Source organism: Mus caroli, unplaced genomic scaffold, assembly GCF_978045245.1.
Source record: "Mus caroli unplaced genomic scaffold, Mus_caroli_1 scaffold_16, whole genome shotgun sequence".
In the NCBI taxonomy this organism is placed as follows: domain Eukaryota; kingdom Metazoa; phylum Chordata; class Mammalia; order Rodentia; family Muridae; genus Mus; species Mus caroli.
The window spans coordinates 100,482,924-100,506,772 of record NW_028227271.1 but is presented as its reverse complement, the minus strand read 5'-3'; the positions used below and the strand labels follow the sequence as shown (position 1 = coordinate 100,506,772).

Here is a 23,849-nt window from a genome sequence, read left to right as displayed (position 1 = left end):
GAAGCCAAGGAATCTTGGGAAAGTGAAGTCAACAGTGTCTTGGCTAAATTTTGTTAGTTCCTCTCTGAAAACATCTTTATTTTCTTTTCATAAAATTAAGACTTTTTTTCTATATTTTTCAGCCGATAAAACATTAAATGTGTTTTTGCAGTGTCTCCAAATATTTCCCCAAAGAAGGATACATTGTTACAGTAAAGTTTATATTAACAAATCTATTTCTTCATTTCATGCTTTCCATCTTCACTATTTTTCCTGATGCTTTATTAGAAATATTTCTTTGATCATTACCCACCCCCCCATCCACCCTACTGCTACGGTGTGTATGTCTGTGTGTATTTAAAAAAAAAAAGTTCTGGCAAATATGTGTTGCCACATTCTTACGTATAAAAGTAATACCTACAGTGACATGTAAAAGTATAATTTTGAGCTCTTCTTGACAATATGAATATAATATTTTAAACATGTTTTGGATAATTTGGTAGGTAAAAATACTGTCTTGTAGTTTTAACTTTGTGCCTTGGATGACAAGGGAAGGTGATTATTAATCACGTGCTTGCTCGCTCGTTTTCTTTGTGAATTTACGCGTGGAGTACTATCTGGCTTGCATCTACTATCTAGTGCAGCAACCTCAGTACTTCTTCGCATCCTCCGGTTCTTCCTCTCTGCTCCTTTTCTCGGTGATGTTCCCTGAACTTTCCTGGGAAAGAGGTCGATATCAGTGTCCTGTCTACTGCTGAGCCCTCACCATTGCCTATCCTCAGTGCGTTGTTAGGTTAAGGGTCTCTGCATTAACTGCTGCCCACTGGAAAAAGCCTCTCTCACCAACATTGAGAGCAGCATAATATATGCATATAGACATAAAGATTTAGAAGGAACTTTGGCAACAGGACCATTTGGCAAAATGATTAAGTTTCTCCCATAGCCAGTGACCTCCCAAGCCATGGGTTCTAGACCAGATTTATTCAGTACCATGAATTCCCTCCTGTAGAGCATGGCTCAGTAAGAAATCACCCCACCCCACCCCCTCTAACACCCCACCCCACCCCCTCTAACACCCCACCCCACCCCCCTCTAACACTCCACCCCACCTGCAATAGTCCTGCTACTATTGCCCCTTGGCAGGTCAGTACTTTGGGACTCCGGATCCAGCCCAGGTAAGACCATTAATGTCTTCTCTTTCCTGATAGCCTCCATATTACTTTTACAGCACTTTGGAAACTCTTTAGCTGGAGCCAAATCTTCTTGAGTCTCCCATTTTGATGAAGAATTGTTTCAGAGGGAGCATGATAAGGTTTAGGAGTGTGGTTGGTACTCATGTCCATGACACTCGGAGTTTGAACCTAGCATCCTGGAGAATCTTCCTGTCTGTCTGCTTGACTTCCCCCAAAAGGATGTGGCTGTCTGCAACTAGGTCGTAGCCTGGAGTAGGAAGAGCAAGGTGAACCTAAGGCACCTCCCAGTTACTGAAGTGAATGTGGAGGAAGGTCACCATGACCAGCAGCTGTTCCTACAGAGCCTGTTCCCTGAATAAAACGCCAGTCAAACGCTCCGTCGGTGGTTTTCCTATTTTGAGTCAGCTCTTGAAAACTCATGGTTACAATTTCTTATACAATCATCTGGTAGCAAATGAGAATGTGGATTTTGCTCACATAAAGAAAAGATGGACCAGAGGGTATTATTTTTAATATGGCACGATGATTTTTGTAATCCTTACTTATTCTGTCTTCTGAAATGGTTATTAAATAAGTACAGTGTGACTGACATATACCAAGGAGGCTCTTATAAAACCATCTTGCTGCAAAAGGGATAAAAATCCCATTTCCTCTTAGCTAACAACTTCTGGCCTACTTATCAATTCAGCCAATGTTGTGTTAAGAATTTAGCTGGGGGTTTAAAATCACTCTCACTAAAAATAATACTGGCTTTCCTCACTCCTTTTAGAGACCTTGTCAAAATGTTTGTTTCTTTTTTTTTCACTTCAAATATAGGTCAACTCTACAACTGAAGTGATAATTAGGGCTTGTGCAAGATTGTTTAGTATTTTAAATTAACTTTTTTTAAAAGAAGGAGTTAATCTCTAGGGTGTCTTGTTATTGTTTACGAATATCTCTGAATGAAGAAAGTGTTTCAGAGTCATAGCTTTCATAAATGATTTTAGCATGAAATATATGAGAAGAAAATCAGTAAGCATTTCCCATTGATCTTTTTCGGTGCTAGCGGTTATCTCTTGTAAACTCATTTGCATCATTCTGGTAGGCTGAGGATGCTGCACATAGCAGCCTGCTAAAATTAGAACATATTCAGACTCACTGTTTGTGTGTGTGTGTGTGTGTGTGTGTGTGTGTGTTACTAGTCCTCGAGAAGAGTCCAGGTGCATAGTCAAAAACTGATAAGAGTAACAAGAGAAGGTAATTGCCATGATTTAAAAATTTTTTTTCTTGGAGAAAAGCCACAGTAATGAACAGAAACTGCTCCTGTGACATTAGCTAAGGCGAACTTGTGTATTTTCTCAAGGATGAAGAAAATCACATTTTGTTGTTGTTGTTCAAGTGAGCAGTTGTCACTTCTGATACTCTTCCAAAATTAGGTTCACTATTGCACTTAAACATTCCAAACCTTTTTTTCTGACCCCCTCTAGCCCCTATGCATCCCCTAAATCTTTCCCAAGTAGCATCTTTCCACATTTTACAAACAGCTTCCAACTTTTTTGTGACCCATGCCTTTGTCCTGACAGCCCTGCTGCCTTGGATTTCCTCTCTGTTCTCTTCATTGTCCTTTCTGTTCTCTGTGTGACTCTCTCCTTCATAGCACTCTTTGCTGTAGTATACCATGATTATCTGTCTGTGTTTCTTTTCCATGAACGTACCTCCTATGACCTCGTCATAACTTATCTCTGCGTGGCTAGCATGCGGCATGATGTGCGGCACATAGTATAGGTGCTCATTAAGTGATGTTCGAGGCTCCGAGCCAGACATTTTACAATATAAGCACCACTTCCCAAACTGGGAAAGGCTCTGCCCATTCTGCTTGATCGACATCATTATCATGCTTCAGTGTAAGAAAATAAAAATGTGTTTTTTCTCAGTGCTTCTTTCTGGCGGCTTTATATTTGAGGCCATCGTCAGGTCCTGTGCTGAGATACAATACTGCACTCCCAGATGTTCTGTAATTCCCTTCCTTATTACGGTGACCAGCTTCCTCCGACTTCTCCAGGATCATCTTATCTTCAGGTGCACAGCTTAATGCTGGCTGGAAGAGATAGTATATCTCATTTAGGAGACTTTTTATTATCCAGCTGACGTAGAGCAAACTGTAATGTTAGTTAATGAGGTATGTAAAAGGCTAGAGATGGGTGGCACATACTCTGCCCTTGTGAGTCCAACTGCTTTGCTAGTCAGGAGGAAATTGGTGTGCCAAGGACTGAGAGTGGGAGGGAGATAAACGGTGTGGCACAGAATTAAAATCATGTGTGGCACTTACCAGAGTGTGCCCAGGAATCGGGAACAGATTGATCCAGTGTGTCAGTGACCCAGAAGAATTTAAAAGATAATGTGCATCCTTTATGGACTCGTTTACAGAATATTCAGGAAGCAAGGCAGACTTACAGCCTGGGAGGAGTCGAGCCACTGTTAGACACCATGTGCACCTTAACTTTCATATTTTAGAGATTGACCTTCCATGGTTTCCATAAGGACATATAGTCTTAATCTCAAGGCAGGGATTTAATGCCTGACTTCTCATCTCATATTCTCTTTGTAGCACTGTTTATTGTCTTTATTATTATTATTATTATTTAAATCATAGAGGGCATTGAAATTCATCGCACAAGGACCATAAGGAATAAGAACAGAAGTTTCTTTACAAAGTATTGACACCATTTATTTTGGTTGTTTGCTAGTTGGTTGGTTTTCAGGCTGGCCTGGAATATACCACATTGCTGAGGAGGGCCACTACCTCAAGTGCTATGATTGTATGTGGGTGCCACCACACCATGTCTACTTATATCAACCAGCCATACCTACTTTTCTTTAGTGGAGAAATTGGAGGGAGGAAAGAAAGAGAGAGAAATATTGTAATTAGATGTTATAATCTATTTTTTTAAAAGATAAGGCTTTAACGTAAATACCCTGTTGAGTTTCAGGGATGAGCTGCACATGTCAAGTAGACAGCGTTAAGACCTTGCTTTCTCTTGTATGTTGTTATTGCTTATGGTAAAAGTCTGGAGCCAAGCAGTGATCTTTGGAAAAGCTCATCGTATGGTTCTTCTGCTCTTATTAAGGGACAGGCAGTTTGATCTTAATGCTCAAGTCATAGTGGGGAATGTGACGAATGTGAGTACATCTCTCCGGGGCTGAATGCTATAGTTTTAGACACAGGGAGGGAAAAGGCCATTTTGTTCTGAGGTTTGTTGACTTTTGCATTTTATGGCTCCCTCACCTAAATCAGGAAAGCCAAACAGGTTGAAAGTTCCTTACTGAAATGACCCGGGGCTGCATTGTCCTAGCTGCTACAGAGAAACTGAAGAATGGAGAGCACTAGAGGAGGACGGGAGGTGAAAACTCTGCTTCACCCAGATCACTGAGTGATGTCATATGCAGCAATCATGCAGTCACTCACAAACTGGACTCAAGCCACCCTGTTCAGACTTAGCAACATCTCCTGTGCTCTCGGGTGTTAGCATTTAATTCAGTTCCACTATTTACCTTATGTGTTACTTTGTGTTCTTAGATTATTTTTAAAAAGCTCCAAGGATGATTAATAGCTCCAAATGGAAGGGGAAGTCTTTGAGAGTAACCATTCAAAGTTTTGGTTTGAACTGTTAAGTTTCATTTGGCAACACCACAACTCCAGTCTGTGGCTAGAAAACTTCACAGGTTTTAATTGTCCAGTGTCCATAACTCTCCTCACTGAGAGCTGTCCTCATTTTCATTCTGTTAATTATACCATGTCCCTCTGACTTTCCTGGAGTCTGTGATAATGATGTAATTTTTCTTGTTACTATTATCGACTAGTGTTTTGAATGAAAATGTTAGAACTATTTGACTTTTTTGGTTAGATGTACTCCGTTTAATTATTTCTCCAGATTTGATAAAGACATAATAAGTTTTCACTTGGAAAAGAAAGGGCAAGTAGAAATTGGACTTTGGGAATGCGCTTACATCCTACGAAAGTACACGTTGTGAATTATTTATTTATTTAATTTTGGTCAGACAGTTTGTGAGCAAAATACCAGACTAGGCCACACTAGGATGTTTGGACTTTTTATTAGTGATGGTGAAGATGAAAAGTAATATTTATAAACTATGTTTACATTTAAAAAAAACAGTAATTACAAATTACAAAAGAAGCCATTGGGCTGTTTCCTGGTAATATTCTGACTTTGGGGTAAATATGTTCTATTGATTATGCTGTCAGCCATAGATTTAACAGGCTGAGTTATTTTCAGCAAAACTCTGAAAAGGGTTCCAAGTGCTCCTCTCATTTTCATGCAGGGTCCACAGTCTTCATGATTCATATGTCTTAGTTAGGGTTTTATGGCTGTGAACAGACACCACGACCAAGGCAACTCTTATAAGGACAACATTTAATTGGGGCTGGCTTACAGGTTCAGAGGTTCAGTCCTTCAGCATCAAGGCAGGATCATGGCAGCATCCAGGCAGGCATGGTGCAGGAGGAGCTGAGAGTTCTACTTCTTTATCTGAAGCCTGCTAGCAGAATACTGCTTCTAGGCAGTTAGGATGAAGGTCTTATAGCCTACACCCACAGTGACACACCTACTTCAACAAGGTCACACCTTTTAATAGTGGCACTTCCTGGGCAAAGCATAATGAGAAACAAGAGGCTGAAGATTGGCTAGCAAGTGGTGAAAAAGAATCCACACTTCTGGATGGGGATGTCTTTGTGGTCTTTATGCTTATGGTTCACTAAGCCCTTTTCTTATGTTTTCAATAAACACTGCCATTATTCTAAGAATAAGAGGCTCAGGCATCATTTTGTGGTATTAGATTTAATTCCTGTTGAACTTCATTCTCATAGTTACCAGCCTACCTGATTTATAAACCAGTAGACACTATTTTTATTATTAGCTCTACTTTCTGGCCCTGTATCATTCTCTAACGCAATAAGCATAATCTTATTTTTACTTATTTTGTTTCAGATGTTAAGTAAAGCAGCTTATATATACCTAGAAAATGTGCAGGATAGCACCAGTTCATAGTGGGCTACAGGAAGTGGGAGGTTGGGCATGCGTAGAGAATGATGCTAAAGAGCAACTGTGACTGAGCGATAGGATGTTAAATAAAAATGCAAGTGATTACTATTATAGCTAATCCTACCTAGGATGTAAAAGAAAATGCAATGATTAGGCCAAGCACAAATGTTATTGCTATGATATCCAGATGGAACTTTTCTAGCTACCCCCTTTCCACCTCAAGTTTTTGAAAAATCCCCTCCTCCCCCAAACCACAAAGACATCCCCATCTAGAAGTGCAGATTCGTTTCTCTCCACTCCAGGATACTCTAAAATGCAGCAGTAACCTGCTGGCATGCACTTGCCTCTTCAGTGATAGCAGAGGCTCTCCAGAAATTACCACATGATTTTACACTGTACTCTCTCTGATAGAAGTCCACTTTGAAATGAGGGTCAAGGGGCAGAGAGGTAAAGGGACCGGCATGAGGTCAGACTGTAGGGAGAGAGGCAGTAAGGACCCCAGAGCCATTGTTTCTCTCCTTGTTTTTCACGATTGACTTTGTTTACAGATAATTTTATGTGTATATGATGTATTCTATTCTCACTCATCTTCTGGCTCTTACTTCACTCCCATCTCCATCATCCCCACTCCATCCCAGCCACTTCCCTTTTCAGATTCATGACCTTTGTTTTGGCTAGTGACCCATTTAGTTTACATGGGCCCATCTGCATTAGCAACCAGAGACACAGCACAACAGTGTTGTGTGCACTGAGTCTGCACAACAGTGGGCCTGTCCTCAGTCAGACATGTGGAAAAACTGTTCTAACTCCTGAACTATTTGCTATCACTAAATTTAGGATGAGAGCTTGCTGCCTTTAGTTGTGTACCTACTGGTGAGCCATCCAAATTCCAATGGATAGTTCCAATCCAAGGGACCTATTTTGATTGCACTGAAAAACAACTCGGTTGTAAAAAAATAAAGTCTGACTCTCCAACTATGGTATTAAGATATGGGTTTACTCTGGTGATAACCTATTCTTGGTCATTTAAAAAAAGTGGTTTGGTTCCCTACGTTTGGTTTTTCTAGCTCACACTTTTAGAAACTGTTCAGAGGCATAAACCTGGACTATTTTCTTTAATAGAGGCAGGAGTCTGCCTGCTCGGAATTGTTGCTTGCTTTCTTGCTCTTTCACAGTAACATGGACCTCCCTAACTTCACTTAAGACCTTGACAAAGATGTTTGCAGGACAGAACCAAAGACTAGGAACCTTGCAAGCAGAGGTTTCTCTTCCATAGGAAGAGGTTAAAGAACTAAAAGTGTGTGTGTGTGTGTGTGTGTGTGTGTGTGTACCAACTGCAGCTTACATTTGATTGTTAAAGAAGCGCATTCCCTCCTGAAACTTAAACCAAAGAAAAACTATGGCACCATCATTCTAAGGATCTGTAAGGCCCTCAAATATTTGTGGTTTTTTTCTTTTCTTCTTCTTTTCCTCCTTCTCCTCTCCTTCTTTCTCCCCCTGCCCCCTGCTCTGAATCTCTGAATTAGGGTTTCACTATGTAGCCTTTGCAGATCTTAACTGGCTATATAGACCAGGCTGTACTTGAACTCACAGAGATCCACCTGCCTCTGTGTCCTAAGAGCTGAGAATAAAGGTGGGTGCTACCACACCCACTTTTACTTTTACATTTAAACAGTGACTTACGTATTTTTATGTGTATGGATATTTTGCTTGTATGTTGTGTTTGTGCACCGTGAGCATATGGAGGCCAGAAGAGGATGTCAGATCACTCAGAATTGGACTTGGAGACACTTGGGAGTTGACATGTAGGATTAGCTGTAGAATCTTGGGTTCTCTTAACTGCTGGGTATTTCTCCAGCATTTCTGGGTTTTTTTTGAATTGCTTGTTTCCAGGTCTGGCATGACTCTGTAAGGGGAGGTGTGACACAGTTCCTGTCCCTTGAGTATTGATTCCCATGATCCCCACGTGTGCTGATGACTGCTGTTGGCCTGAAATTGATCTACTGTCTTTTCTATTTCTATCTCTTTTTCTGGACAATACACTCCCCCCCCCCCAATTACTCAGAACCAATCACTCCATAGTAAGTGAAACAGATGTGGTTCTCAGGAATGAGGAGTGGAGGTGGCCATGAGGCTGTGGAGGACAAGGAACAGAGCTTCTGTTTGGCCTTCAATGCCATGGGAAAGGATCGAGACATCATAACTACAGAGGCCTAAAGAGTCCTTTGTAGAAATTGCTCATTGATAGACTCGGTCTTGAGCTTGGAATTAGGAGGAAATACAAATATCGTCCAGTCCAATGACTGCTGTGTTAATTAGCCACAGCGAACTTGGGGACATCAAAGAGAGAGAGTTAACCTGGTCTCAAGAAGAAAAGACATGGGTAGGAAAAGAAGGAATCTATAAAATACAAGCAAATGATAGATGAGTTTATCATGTAGAAGAAAAGCTTATAAATGAGCTAAAAACAAATAGTATTAGAGAGTACACGAGGCTATGGCATTGCTTTACTTGCGTACATTTTAAAGCTTTGTAAGAAATTGTTTCAACCTTAGTAGTCTGTCACCTTTCTGTTCTTACGTGAAAGTCGTTACTAAAGACAGCTGCCTGCTATACCAGGAAACCACAAGAGCTGTGCCCAGCTACCGGTGAAGAGCAGGCTGTGTGAAACCTATAAGGAAATGTACTTTTGCTTTGTGTTTAGTCTCTGTTTTAAGGAAGCGGGGCTTGGGACTGTTGATCCGGAACTCAGAGATTTTATGTAAATTTATGAATTTCTAAAACGTATTAACTATGATCCAAGCCTTGATGATGGAGCTTTAGTAAATAAAAGGCTGGGTTCAGGCTTTCTGATTGGGGGAAGACAAAAGAATAGAAAGGAGAAGAAGGAAGAATGATAAGAATTCTTGGGCAAAGAGAGAGAGAGAGAGAACTTGAACTGACAGCTTGCATCCACTACTGACTCCAGGTCATTATTGAATCAGCATGGCTCCCATTACCCCTTCCCCAACCCCCAGGCCTCTCCTGATGCTGAGGCTGGACCTTGGCAGCTTGCCACCTCTCTTCACACCAGAGTAAGCTTCCTGCCCACTTCCTTGCTGAACCTCACCTGTGCTTAATTTGTATTTGCTGGTGAATGGATGAAACCTGTCTCACATCTCCCCACTAAATCTGTAATGCTCCTACATAAGTGGCTTGATCTGGTGCTGTGTGAAACCACACAATGTGTTCTTTCCTGGCTTTCCTATGAACTAGCTGGTCACAGACAAGTAGAATTTATTTTGCAAGGTGTGAACTGGAGGAAGATTGTGTATTGTCCAGTTACACCTGCCCCTTCTTTACGCCGCATACGCACCAACTGTCAAGCCATTGGCATACGCTGTTGTGGGCGGACCCTCATCCTGAAAAGGAGTGCTCTTTGTCTCTTCATCTGCTGACGTCGCCACTGTTTGTCTCTTGGTGGCAATTCCATGATTGTATATTCGGGCTTTTAAAGAATACTGGGAAATAATATGTTGAAGCCTAGAATTAGTTCAGAAAATCAATATTTCGTCTTAGGATTTGGCTCTTCCTAAAAAAAAAAAAAAAGTTAGCACTGTCTTTTTCTTCCTATGGCAGAAATAGAGGCAGGAAGCAATCGAGCTTCTCCGTTTCCTTTGTCTTCTGTCCAGGCAGAGAATTTTGTCATTCTTAATGCAGCTATAGCAATAGCAGCAGCGGTTTTTTTTTGTCGTTGTTGTTGTTGTTTGTTTTTTCATTTTATTTTTTAAGTCAGAGGCTGTTTCATTGGACACTGTAGAGTGTCCTTTGGCATGATATCAGACCTGCCAGGTTTCAGAGACGGCTTTGCCATCATATTCCCTACTGTCTCTAATGGTGTCTGGAGAAACAAGTATAATTAACATGTCGGTGGCTCCTTAGCTCTTTTGTCGCTGTGCATTTCTGTGAAGATGTCCATATGCATTTTTGTTCGTGGTCCCTTAAGCTCCCATGTTACTGTCTCATATGTTTTAACTGGCCGAGTTCTTCCTTAGCATGGGGTATCTTAGTCAGGGTTTCTATTCCTGTACAAAACAAGAAGCAAGTTGGGGAGGAAAGGGTTTATTCAGATTACACTTCCACATTGCTGTTCATCACCAAAGGAAGTCAGGACTGGAACTCAAGCAGGACCTAATGCAGAGGCCATGGAGGGGTGTTACTTACTGGCTTGCTTCCCCTGGCTTGCTCAGCTTGCTTTCTTATCGAACTTAAGACTACCAGCCCAGGGATGGCACCACCCACAAGGAGCCTCCCTCCTTGATCACGAACTTGACCAGCCTGTGTTAAGTTGACAGACAAAACCAGCCAGTACATGGGGCTTTAAGTAGGACGTCATCCTCTGTTGTGTTTCTTTTGTCCGTTTGTAAAGATAAATATTTCTCCACAGTTGCTCTTCCTCCTCTCCTTCTTTGGGCAAGTGTAGCATCACCCACAGAACCTCTCCTTCAGACTTGGACCATTGCCCTGGCAAAAGAAGTGTGTTCCTCCTATCCTTCTGTGAAACTTGGGACTTGGGAAACAAGTGTGGTTGGAAGCCTTTTCCCACCGCTGCAGACTTCCGCAGGTGTTCAGCCGTTATCACAAGCAGCTTCTAGGGTCAGGCTCATGTTTATGGATGTAACAAACTGAGGTGATCATTAAAAAAACCGCGTCTCCTCATAGCTCCTCTAAGATGTTTTCCACGAAATACAAAAGCACTGTTATCTGGGATAAATAGGTATCTTTCTCCGGGCTTTAAAATAAAACTTTTCAGAATTTTAAAGTAGGAAGGTGCAAGGCAGAGAGAGTAAACCTTTAAAAACAAAATTCAAATCAATAATGATTAGTATTTCCTAGCTTCTGTTTTCCCCACTGATGACTGAAGGAAGACAAGTACTAATTAGAGAAGCCTCAAGTGTGTGGACTCTGAGCAGTACCAGATGGGGCTGTGTGACAGCTATTCAGAGGGCCAGGGGAAGGCTGGGCTGTTCTTATCGGCCATTCTTCTGTCCTGAGCTTGTTGAAGGATGCTTTCATTTGCCCATTATTTCCTGGTCCTTTGATTTTGCTCTGGTAACATCACAGATGCCTTCTGCAGTCTCTACTGGAAGGCCTCTGTAAGCTGCTTACTTCATTCCGTGTCGATTATGTAGCTTAATCACATTGGACTTTGAAATTACCCTGTTGGCTCTTTCTGGGTGTGTCTCAAGAACATGCAAGACCAGCACCGTCTTCAGTTCTATGCACAGATACCATAAAGATGATGCTCCCTCTTTTGTTCTGTTTTCCTTGAACCCCTCCTGGATTGTCTGAAAACATTTTCTCCTTTTGGTTTGTTCTTCAAATATTTGCTACCAATTCCACTAGCCAATACCAAGAAAGCTCTTGTTTGTTTGTTTGTATAGAAGTGTTTGGCACAGTCCTGTGTTGGTATTGTTTTGACAAATGGTGCACATGCATTTTCTACAATACAGAAATTAGCACTATAAAGTGTGGAACTGATTCATGCTTCACGGAATTGTTGCTTTTTAAAGTTTTAAACTAGAGCACGTTTATTCTATTTGTTGTGAAAGTTGCGTTATAATTCTCCTTAATAATGAAACTTGGTCTTGATTTCATAAGTTTTGAGGGGACTAATTGGTGGAACCGGAGAAATCAATAGTGGTTGTTTACTCTTGAGATTTACAGTTTAAGTGAGGACTACCACCCCTATTCTATTGTTGTCCTTGATCTTGATAAAAGGTTCACCCAGAAGACGCATTAGGAATCTGCTATTGTAAATTCCAGCAGAATGTCTGAAGGCCGGGCTGTCTGGAATAGCATTAGATATAAAAAAGAATTCATATTATTGTCATCAAGATAATAGAGAAAAGGTTTCGGTAGTTTATTTTCTAAGGTTTTAATTGATTTTTACAGCTTTTCTATTTTCTTCTAATCATACCCTTTTAATTAGGTGTGTGTCTAATTGTGAGATCTCTCACATGTTTCATATTTAATATATCTTATATTTTATACTTTTTTATATTTTATGTTTCCTAGTTGGGAAAACATTTATTTGGTATCTAGTGTGTCTTTTGAGTGCTTAGCCTTTATGAGGGTCTGTGGATGGGATTTAGTGATGGAGTATGTGTGTGTGTGTGTGTGTGTGTCTTGGTTTGAATAGGAATGGCTCTCATAGACTCATGTGTTTGAATGCTTGATCCGTGAGGAGTGGCACTATTAGGAAGTGTGGCCTTATTGGAATGGGTATGTCCTTGTTGGAGGAAGTGTCTCACTGTGGGGGTTGGCTTTGAGGTCTCCTATGCTCAAGCTACATCCAAATGTGGCACACAGTCTTCTACTGCCTGTAGATCAAGGTGTAGAACTCTCAGCTCCTCCAACACCATCTGCCTATATACTTTCATGCTTCCTTCCATGATGGCAATGGACTAAAAAAACCTCTGAAACTGTAAGTCAGCCCTAATTAAATGTTTTCCTTTTTAAGAGTTGCCCTGGTCATGATGTCTGTTCACAGCAGCAAAACCCTAAGACAGTATGCTTAGTCTTTATGAGGCTGTGGACGCCTACCCTAACCCTCAAATGTTTTTAGCTAGAGATATATGTAAGTCAGTGAAGTGCTTGCCTTGTAAGTGTGTGAATCTAAGCTCAGTTCCCACGACTTACATTTAACTCCCCCTGGCACGATGATATTTGCCTCCTAGCCTTGGGAGACCAAGGCAAGAGATTCCTGGAGCTTGTTGGTTGGCTATCATAGCTACTTGGTTGGTTCCAGGTCAGTGAGAGACTGTTTGACAAAACAAGGTGGGCAGCACCTAAGGCATGACACTTGAGGTTGTCCTCTGGCATCTGCAAGCAACACCCTCCCACAGAAATCACGAATAGCTACCCAAAGAGAGGAATTATTAGAATTTCACGGTGCTTCTGCTTTTCATGGGTCTACATACAATAGTGTTAAAAAGCAATACTAATTGCCCTGAATTGATCAATGCAGTATGCAAGTGTCCAAATATCTACCATGTTTTGTGATTACTAGTTTACAAAGAAAGAAAAAAAGGAAAATGATGTAGTTATGTTGAAGCATATATGTATAAATATTTGCTTGTAAAAATCTTCTATTGTTATGAAGCAAATTGTGAGCTGTTACTCAATACTACAAAATCATAATAATTGGTTCATTCTGTTAGGATATCTAATATTTATTTCTATCTATTTAGTTCTTAACAGTTGACTATTGATGCTTCTGACTTTATATTACATACTGTGGTCAATATTTTCTTGAATATTAAGTCTTCATATGTATCCCCATATAATAGAAACATTTTTGAAGCCAAGAACTTCATTGAAGGCTTACACTGAGAACATGGTAAAGTTGTGAATGAGCTGTAAGGTTACAGCCAAGCTGAGATACAGCCCCCATGCTTCATTTCTTAGGGCCACTTCCAGCTTGTTTAACCTGCTCCTCACCTACTCTGTAGAAATAAAGTCAGGACAGGGACTGGAGAAATGGCCAAGTCAGTAAAGTGCCTGCTGTATAATGTGAGGGCCCGAGTTTGGATCCCCAGTAACAACATAACAAATGACAAGCATGGCAGCAAACATCTGTAATCCTTGGGTCTCTAGAATTCACTGGCCAGTTGGCCTCACCAAATTGATGAGTTAGAGGCTTAGGAAAGAACGTTGTATAGAAATAATAAGGGGCGGGAGAGATTGAGAAAGACCACCATTGTCAATTTCTGGCCTCTACATACCTGTGCACATATGTGCATGTGCACCTGTATATATACATGCACACACCCTTACAAGCATGGATATATACCACATAGATAGAGACAAAGAAAGAAGAGGGGAAAAAGAGGGAGCAGAAGGAAAGGAGAGAGAATGTAGAAGGAGGAAGGGATGAAAGGAGGGAAGGAGGGGCAGAGAGAATAGGAATAGGAATAAATGGTGAATATACTATGGGATGATTCAGAGGGGGAGACAAGAGTTCGGGGCAAGAAGCCCTCTTGTCATTCCCTGTTGGAGGACATGTGGCCCCACAAATCCTTGTCTCTCTTGCTAGTTCCCAACTCCATTTCTCCACACTGACTCAACACAGACACCATGGTTCCTACCTGATGTTTTAACTTTTCCCCCAGATCTTTCTTATCAGAAACAGTCCCCACCCAGCGCCCTGGTCTTCTTCGGCTCCTTGGGGGCAGTGTATAGTACTAATTATGTGAAATCTGTGTTCCTTCTCTGCAGCAGGAGCCTGGTGAGAGACAGGATAGCAAAATAGCATAGTGAGGCCTTAACTCCACAGACTTCTGGGATGTTTCATTAATATTTTAGTCAGCACATTCAAAACAACTGTGCCTGTTTAAATAAGTCAGCTCGTTGAAGTAAATGATTGTTTGCTTCAGGCATTGTATTAAATTTTTGTCACTATATTGAAAGACTTGGTAATCAACTCATGAAGAGAAAAGGATTATTTTGGGCTATGGCTTTGAATTGCTCCTTCATGATTATGCAAGCCCACGGACGTTGGGCCTCCAAGGGGTGCTGGAGAACAGTAGTGGGGGATGTAGGATGGAACACACAGCCTGCTTACTTCAGCTGTGGCCAGAGAGCATAATGCACAGATGAGGGGATATGGTCCCATAAAAGTGACCTTCCTCTCAGTGACCTGAAGATGCCCTGACTCTTTGTATATAGGCCATGAAAAGTGTCCAAGAGTCAAGCCGTAGCACATGTGATATCAATGAACCTGATTTTGCATTTGTCATGTGCAATTGTGAGCTTTCCACCCGGTCACTTTTTCCCAGGAAATAACCACTCTGAGACTTCTTATGTATGAATAAATGCCAAGGCCAAAAGCTAGGGCTCTGTTCCCTGACTAGCTCATACCTTAAGAATCCTGTTGTCATTTTAGTCTAAGTGCTGCCATGTCCGTGGTTATGTGGCCCTCAGTTTTGTCTGACCATCTTCCTCTGTCTCTGGTTGAATCTTTCTTTTATGCCTGTCTCTTTCCCAGAATCCCCTCTGTCTGCCAGATGTCCCACCTTCTAATCCTGCCTCAGCTCATTGGCCAATCAGCTTTTTATTGACAGGTGCACAGTGCACAAGAGATTTTTCTCTACAGTCATGAAAAAGTTGATTCTTTAACCAAAATTAGCTTTAACCAGAATTAAATGTTGAGATTAGGTTTGTTTTTTTTTGTTGTTGTCGTTGTTGTTCCTTGTCATTCTTAGTTCATTTATGTTATTGTAAAAAAAAAAAAAAAAAAAAAAGAAAAAGAAAAAGAATCCTAAAATAGCAGACGAACTTGGGAACATTTTATATTATTGCAAAATAATGCCACTGTGAATGACTCTGATTTGAGTTAATTCGACTATTTCTAGTTATTACTTAATAATTCCTTCTTGAAATTTCCACATTAAAATCAATTATCCATCTTTGAGTAAAATGATTTGGATGATTACAGTTCTGTCACGATGCTGGGAAGTGAACAACAGGAGTAATTAAAGCTGGCTGGGAGTGACATTTGCATCTATATTGAAAACCTCTGCAAGTGACCACACAGATGTTGTTGCAGATTTTTTCTTTGATATGATAAATTTCCCATTAATTTAAGGAGCCTGTCTTTGAGCTTTGCGCTGATGAGCTGCAGTTTACACAAGTCCCAGCAGCTGTCCTCATGCATGGGATGAATTTGTAACTGAAGTTCTCTTGGAAAAGGCCAAGTTTTGTCACTTTATGTCCCGAATTTTGCATTCAGATAAATATATGCATTTTTGGTTTCTTCTCAGTTGTGGGTCTGAAAAGTCTGGTATGTGTTGCATGCACTTATATAGACTCATATGCTTTCACTGTCTCACTTAACAGCCTTTTTTTTTTTTTACTCTAGGTTGAAGAAATTGTAGACATTGGCTCATTTGCCCCAGAAGATATCCACATTCCAAAGATTTATGTGCACCGCCTCATAAAGGGAGAGAAATATGAGAAGAGAATTGAGGTAATTTCCATTGCCAGTCCATATAAACCTGGTTACCAGAGACACATGTCTCTCAGGCCATTCCAGGAAAGTCCACTGGAAAGGAACTGGCTGTGTATCTGCCCGGGAACAGTGTCCCCACGTCTTGTGATTTTGTAGGCCATCACATCTGCCAGGGTTCTGGAATGCATGCAATGGTTGCTCCCCGAGTCTGGGTCTGTCCGCTGTCTTAGCGGACTGAGATGAATGATCAACCTTGGGAGACTGTACCCCTCTGGAGTCTTAGTGCTTCCTTATAAATGTCTGTCTTGAAATAGTTTTCTGCTTATATGGAATACCGGAAGAATATCATTTTTAACTAGCTTTGAGCTATGGGCAGATGATAGGTCTGAAGGTGTCCAGGGGTTGAGTTTAGGAGGACTGGGGCTTTTCCACAATGACTGACCTACCAGGTCTCAGTTGATGTTAGGGATTAGGACTACAATAAGTACATAGTGGGGATGTTAGGAGTATTAGGGATAAAGACAGTATGCCATCCTAGACCACTTCCTGGGAGCCCTGAGAGCTAGGGTAGACGATTTACAAACAGAGCAGTCTGTTTTAAGGAGATTTAGTAACGTAAACCGTCCTCTGACTGTTTCCATGGTTCCTGCGAGGCCTACAGAGCAAAGCCAGTCTGGCCACTGCAGGTGGGAGGAACACAGCAAGCACATTCTGACAGCCCCAGGAGATATGTCCAGGGCCTGTGGCTTTCTCCTCATCAGGCTCAGGTTCTGAACACCTGACGAGAATTCAGCATTCAGTCTAAAGAGCAGAACAGCAGGCCGAACAGCAAAGACCAGGGATTGCTTGCTTCTCAGTGCAATCAGCTCTCTCTTCCTCTTCAAACAAATCTAACCGTCTCTATTTACTTCCTAAAGAAAGATTTCTGTCATGACTCACCACCCACGCATTCTTCTTATAAAATGGTCCCTTATATATTGTAGGACGTGCCTCCTACCAGTAATGAGTGCTATTTTTCCCCCGAAAATCTTTATATTCAAGCAATGCTAAAGTGGAAAGCAGACCCTAACCACAGGTACTTTGTTTCTGCTCACTGGGAAGCGTTTATCACTCCGAAAGGAAGGAGATGGAAAAGCCAAGTCTGGTAAGCCTGGAGAAGATGTGAGGGAGCGAATCATCAAGAGAGCCGCCCTGGAGTTTGAGGACGGCATGTATGGTATCCTTTGTCAGCCCGAGCCGCTCCAAACATACAGTCCTTGGTTTTCCACATTCAACGAGCTGTTAGGCCTCTGAATAATGATTCTTGTCTACTTCACTTTAACTTTAAAAGCAGTCAAACTTTACAGGATGGGATATGTAATCCAGGCGTTGCAAGATTTTTTTTTTTTTTTTTTTTTTTAAATTTGTGATCTGCTTGCTTTCTTGATGGCAACTAAAATACACTTAGTAACTGATGACTTTACATTGCATTGCTGTGGTTTGGCATTTAGCCAGAAGTTTTGAGACGGAGCTATTGCTCAAGATGGGGTCTTCAAATATTAGAATCATGGTTGTGACCAGTGCTATTTATTTTCTTGGTATTCTGACATTTGATCACTCAACGAGCCATAAAAACCCAACTTCTTAACACACCTCTGCTTCCTTTGCTAAAGATCCTATGAGTACACTCTTTTATCTGATATTTTGTAAAAGTATTCCATGATTGATTCAAATTTTGTACCTCATACCTTTCATCTCTGTCAAAAATCACCAAAGCAGACATGACTTAGTACAGTTAGTGTCTGAACTTTGAGTGCCCTTAATAGCAAGATCACTTGCCATTTTGCTAATTTTCAGTATACTAGATAATGAACTATAATGCAAACAATACACATGGTGTATGATGAGACAAATACTTATGGACTTTTGACTCCTGTGAAGCTGTACTTACAGACCTAGGGCAGACAGAACTAGAACCTCTTCACCTATGAGTTCCTGTTTCCTGTGAGTTGCAGTCATCTCCACTGAGATAATTTGTTACTCCTCCTGTCTTCACCTCAAGGCCTCTCAGTTTCTCAGTTGTACAGTTTGCACCTGTGCTGTGCTCAGAATTCACTTGGGGGATGAGAGTTATCATAATAGCCATAATCCATTGTACGCACAGGCAAGGGAGGGAGATAGCCGGGACTGAAGTGCACCCTCCTCTCTTTCCTGATGATATCTCAGTCATACTACAGCCATCAAAACAGTGACAGTTTGGTCTGATCAGAATTTTTTTCCTTTAAACTTAAAAAATAATATATTTCTTTTTGAATTTTAAGTGTTCTTTCTTCTTAGTGAGGGCTTAGTATAGTAGAAATAGTTTTTAAATAAAGGCCAAACCATGCTTAGTAATGTCAGTCATAAATATATATGAATCCAGTTTGTTGAACACATATAAAATAAAAATAAAGTCTGACTTACATTATTGCTAAAATGACCTTGGTTGTCCTCTGAAGCCATACCTTTGATCTTTGTGATAAAGCACAATAATGTTTGTGGGAAAATGAAGACTAATTAGAATTTTTTTTTTTTTGAGAATTGTCCACGAGTATGCAGAGAGTTTTTGGAAAATTTATTCAGTTATATTCATAACAATTCCCTCTAAAGAAGACTCTTGTTGTGGTTGGCATGTGCAAAGACTCAGAGCCCAGTCTTTGCTTCTGCTGTGTTCCACCTTAACTAACGTCTTTCCTCCAGCTAACTTGGGTATTGGGATCCCTCTTCTGGCCAGCAACTTTATCAGTCCCAACATGACTGTTCATCTTCAAAGTGAAAATGGAGTCTTGGGCCTGGTAAGTTGACTTCTCTTTAATGATAGCTGCTGGCTACTGGTTATGCTTTTCTAGTATTCTATTATTTTCCAGTATTTTATTATTTCTCAGTAGACTTTTGCTGTCACTGTGATAAAATTATATATACAGAAGAATATATATCCTGTATGGACAATATGTGTGATGACCACAGGTACACAGTGAACACTGATCAGTTGAGCCATCTCATGGCCATTTTCAGAGACATAAGAATGTTGTGTGTCTGGATAGAAGCAGGTTCCTACTGATGTCAAAGCTGTTACTTTTGAGGAAACTCTGAGGTTGTCGAGAGCGATCACCTTTTTCATTTTGAAGACAGAGAAAAAGTAAGTTTCTGTGAGTTATCCACTTCAAATATTTAAACAGAAGTGTCCAGAGGTCTGTCATTAGGTGTTATTCAATTTCTTTATAAGATAGTTTTCAGCCCCACTTTTGGGAGTAATTAAAAATTTATAGCCATGTTTACTCATTCTTAACTCCTATCTTTTCTTTTCCTTTTCCTCCCTTTCTGTTGGTATATGTTACGATATAAAAATTCTTGGTTCCATTCAAGTCATCAGAGTTACTTTATAAAAAGGAATATGAAATTAGTTCAAGTGCAGCAGAAAACATGTGTGTAGCATGTGAAGTGCTTGCTTTGATCTTCACAGACATATGCATATAGACATGTATGCATGTACATGCATTCATGTATACACATATACAAACATACGCAACTATATATTTTAAATATCCTTCTGAGAACAGAGCAAAGAGAACATAAGGATGCCCGTGTGGAGATACAAGCAGAGGTAAAATTAGAATTCCAAATTCAGACTTGCAAAGTGTTGTGTACCAAAACAAAAGAACTGCTGTTCCAAGGCCCTGTAGCCAAAGAACACATGTGTAGCTGTCATTCGAAGCCCTCCTGGAAAGGGTTGCAGGTACGTTGGACCTGTGACCCACAGGCTCTGTGTGGGCCAAGACAGTTACAACCCACCAAAGATCACAAGCTTAAAACACAAAATGAGTTTGTATTGCTTTTTATTATTGAAACAATTTTCACCCAACATATACATCTTAAATAATTTAAATTTTTATTGCAAATAGAGGATTTATACACTTTATTATGCAAATCAAAACTCCCCCTCCCCAGGTCTTCCTCAATCCTTCCTACCCCTCTGCCACACCCATCTTTTTTTCATTAGGAAACAGAGAATTTAGAAACAAAGAGAAGCAAGCAGGTAACTAAAGAGTAAAAGGAACAGATAAACAAATATACCCAAGCCAGATTAGGATAAAATTAACCAACAGGAAAAGAGAACAAAGAAAAAGCACAAGAAACGCATACAGATGTACACACACACACACACACACACACACACAGAGCATGAAAACAAAATCAGAACCATAATATCAAAGACCTGTAAGGTTAAAACAAAACATACAAAACATTATGAGATAAAACCCTCCAAATATACCACTGGGTTCATTTTCTGTTGACCAGCTACTACTGGAATTGAGGCCTTTCCTTAAGTGGTGTTTGTATACCTAGTTAGACTCTGTTGGAGAAAAGTCATTTTGCCATGGGGCAGTGGTGGCACACTGCTTTAAACCTTACACTTGGGAGACAGATCTCTGTGAGTTCCAGGCCACTGTGGTCTACAGAGTGACTTTTAGGACAGCCTGGTCTGTTACACAGAGAAATCCTATCTCAAAAACAAACACACACACACACAAACAAACAAACAAAAAACTAAAAAAACCACTCACCCACCCACCTAACCAATCAACTAAAAACACAGTTTTTCCTTTGTGGGTGGTTAATTGGAGATAGCTCCTTCCAAATCCTACCCTCCTCTCCATACTTCCAACTCCACACCACCTTTCTCTCTGTGTTTAGAAAACAAACAGGGGCTGGGCAGTGGTGGCACATGCCTTTAATCCCAGCACTTGGGAGGCAGAGGCAGGCAGATCTAGAGTTCTAGGCCAGCCTGGTCTACAGAGTGAGTTCCAGTACAGCCAGGGCTACACAGAGAAACTCTGTCTCAGGAAAAAAAGAAAAAGAGAAAAGAAAACAAACAAGATAGATATGGACATGAGCTTGCTCACGTTAACTTTCTAGATCTTCAGGGAAGGCATTTAAACACTTTTAGCATGTGACAGTGAGAAATGCGCTTCTGTCACTCACTGAATGTGTGCTCTGCTATGATTGACAGGGCCCATACCCACTGAAAGACGAAGCTGATGCTGATCTCATCAATGCAGGTAAATTCACTTTTTTTTTTCTCACCATTTTCTTTTGCTAGTTCTGTGTTAAATACCAGCAACAATTTGATCCGAGTTCTTTGTCTTTCTTGGAAAGAATTCATCTTATTTATAACAAAGGATGGAAATGACCCTTCTAGTGTTTGAGGTCACTCTCATCCAGTCTCAGCTGTGATAAAGGAGGAAATGTAAGTGTCCTTGTAATGGCAGCCCTTACGTGGTGTTATTGACATGAAGAGTTCAGAGATAGGCAATTTCCAAGCTTTTGGACAGTATGAAGGAAACTCAGATACGATGAGGATTTCCCAGAGACTTATTCTCCTTTATTCTTAAAGGGTAGTGGCAGGAAAGAAGCCACCCAACAGAAAGTGTGACATTGGGTTAAAAACGACCACCAAATAAATTACAGTGAACTTGGTGGACTGAAGATATCCTCTGAGTCTCCTGCTTGGGCCTTCATTGGCCAACCCCAAGTGGAAATGCCTCAGGCTTCAGTGGATAGAGAAAGTGGGAGTGGATACACAGTACTAGGCTGGTGCACTGGAGTTTTGATTGTTGACAGTGTGTACCATTCTGTACTGTAGGCCTTATTAGCGTGAGAGGGTCCTCTGCAGATAGGGTTGCCTAAGTCTGTACCAGGTCACTGAGTTCATGCCGAGGCTGTGACCTGAAGACAAGTAGAGTCTCTTTGACTTGGGGACTCTAGCACTGTATTCTCTTCTGCTCATGTAGTCACGTGCTTTGCCTTTTATTATCAGCCTGTTATTTGACAGGGACATGAAGTATATTAGCAACCTAGAGAATGAACAGGCCAGGCCTTTGGCAACTGTCACGATGCTTGAGGTGACACTGCTTTTCCGTTGGCCTTCGGCTCATCTTTGGAATGGAGCTGCTCTTGAGAAGTTAATTTCTGTCCTAGGAAAATTTCAGTGCCTTTGTTAGTTCTGCCCCCACAGAAGTATTGTTCTTACTCTGCACTCAGAAATAGTATGTGTAACTCTCAGAAGTAATGCGAGCTGAACATAAAGGCCAGCTGTCAAACTGATGTCTGACGCTCGGGATTTTTGGAAGTTAGGCACATTTGGGTTCAGTATCTGAATTAGCTAACACAACTCAACTCTGAAAGGCCTGGTGTGATAATGCGATGACATTTAACCAATGCTGTACTTGAATAATACCATACCCTTTAGCAGGAGCTCACTGATCTGTGAAAATATTTGCTGCTTGCTTTGACTAATTTATTATGTTAGTTGGATATTTGCATTTGCCGTTGTAAATTCCGTTTTTCTTGGAAGTGTAGTTACTCTTTTTTGTGACTTTGTTGAACTGGAGGGCTTCCTACGTTATACAGATTTGAAGTAGCTCCGTCCCAATGGGGCTACCCATTGTCCGGTTCTGAAATACTGCTATAATCCTAAAGTGCCCAAGATAAGGTCATCAGAGCCTGAGCTCCCCGTGTCTTATTCCTCCTCTATGACTTTGTCAAACACTGAGTTACACCTGCTGAAAAGCCGGCTTTAGAGAGGCATAGATGGCAGCCTGTAGGTGCTATGGGAATCTGGTACAAACCTACAGTAACTGGTGAAATTTCTAATAATTCCCACACTTCTGCTCTATCATTAAATATGAGCCCTGCTCACTTCCCTATGGGTGCTGTTCTCTTCTAATATACAAGTCATGCTCTTAGAGACATACCATTCATGGAAACTGCTTTAGAAATAATCACCTTGGACATCTTGTGGCCTGTGTAAGCTTCGCTGTGTAATTTCTCCAGTGGCCATTTTCAAAAGGCTCTTAGGGACATTTGTCACCATCTGGAAATATCTGGGAGCAATCCTTACTGACATCTAGCAGGTGCAGAGAGATGCTACCAAACATCCTGTGACAACTAGAACAGCCTCCCCAAAGTTCACCCTGCTTTTGAGGACTCTGCCACTTCTGGAGTATCACGGCCTATATACTGAAGTACAGGCAGATTTACACTGAATGTCTATTGGGCTTTCTCTGCTTAGGATCACTCCTTTATTCCAATAGCCTTTGCACTTAGTGTATGCTCAGGAGTCTTCCATTCATTTTCATCACCATCTCTGCACTCTTAATTTACCATCAGAATAGCTTATAACAATCCTTCACATTTGGCTCATTTCACCTCCTCCAATCCTTCCACAGGACAAGAATGTTCCTTCCAGAGCCTACAGTACATTGAGTGTCTTTCACCCGTCATTTTACCTTGTAACTATTTCTCTCTCTTGCTGTGCTGTGAGCTCCTTTTCCCCCTGAGGGTAGGAGTTTTCCAAGTCTCCAGATCCACAGTGGCAGCGTGTCCCATGACTGTTAGATCTCAGCTCCTACTACCCATGTACTGAATTAGAAACTGGGTGAGTTGGAGGAGGGGGCAGTCTACGTATGTAGAAGCCCCCTGTGGGAGTCTGATGGATAGTCGTGTTTGAGAACCGATAGTCTATGGTGGTTGAATTTTGTTTGCAGCTTTGTTCGGTGCTCACAGTAGTTATTTACTAAACACTATTGAATTGTGAACCAAAGGACTAGGTGAGGATAAAATGAATGG

At 41.0% G+C, this 23,849-nt stretch overlaps 1 protein-coding gene across 1 annotated transcript in view; it reads left to right on the top strand.

The window, feature by feature from the left end:
- Window positions 1–23,849, top strand: part of Oxct1 (3-oxoacid CoA-transferase 1) — a 130,558-nt gene that overhangs the window by 45,876 nt on the left and 60,833 nt on the right. The window contains exons 8-11 of the mRNA XM_021182934.3: window positions 16,113–16,220; window positions 17,304–17,418; window positions 18,921–19,015; window positions 21,232–21,280. Coding sequence (XP_021038593.1) covers window positions 16,113–16,220; window positions 17,304–17,418; window positions 18,921–19,015; window positions 21,232–21,280 — 367 coding nt within the window. The remainder of the gene's footprint in view (window positions 1–16,112; window positions 16,221–17,303; window positions 17,419–18,920; window positions 19,016–21,231; window positions 21,281–23,849) is intronic.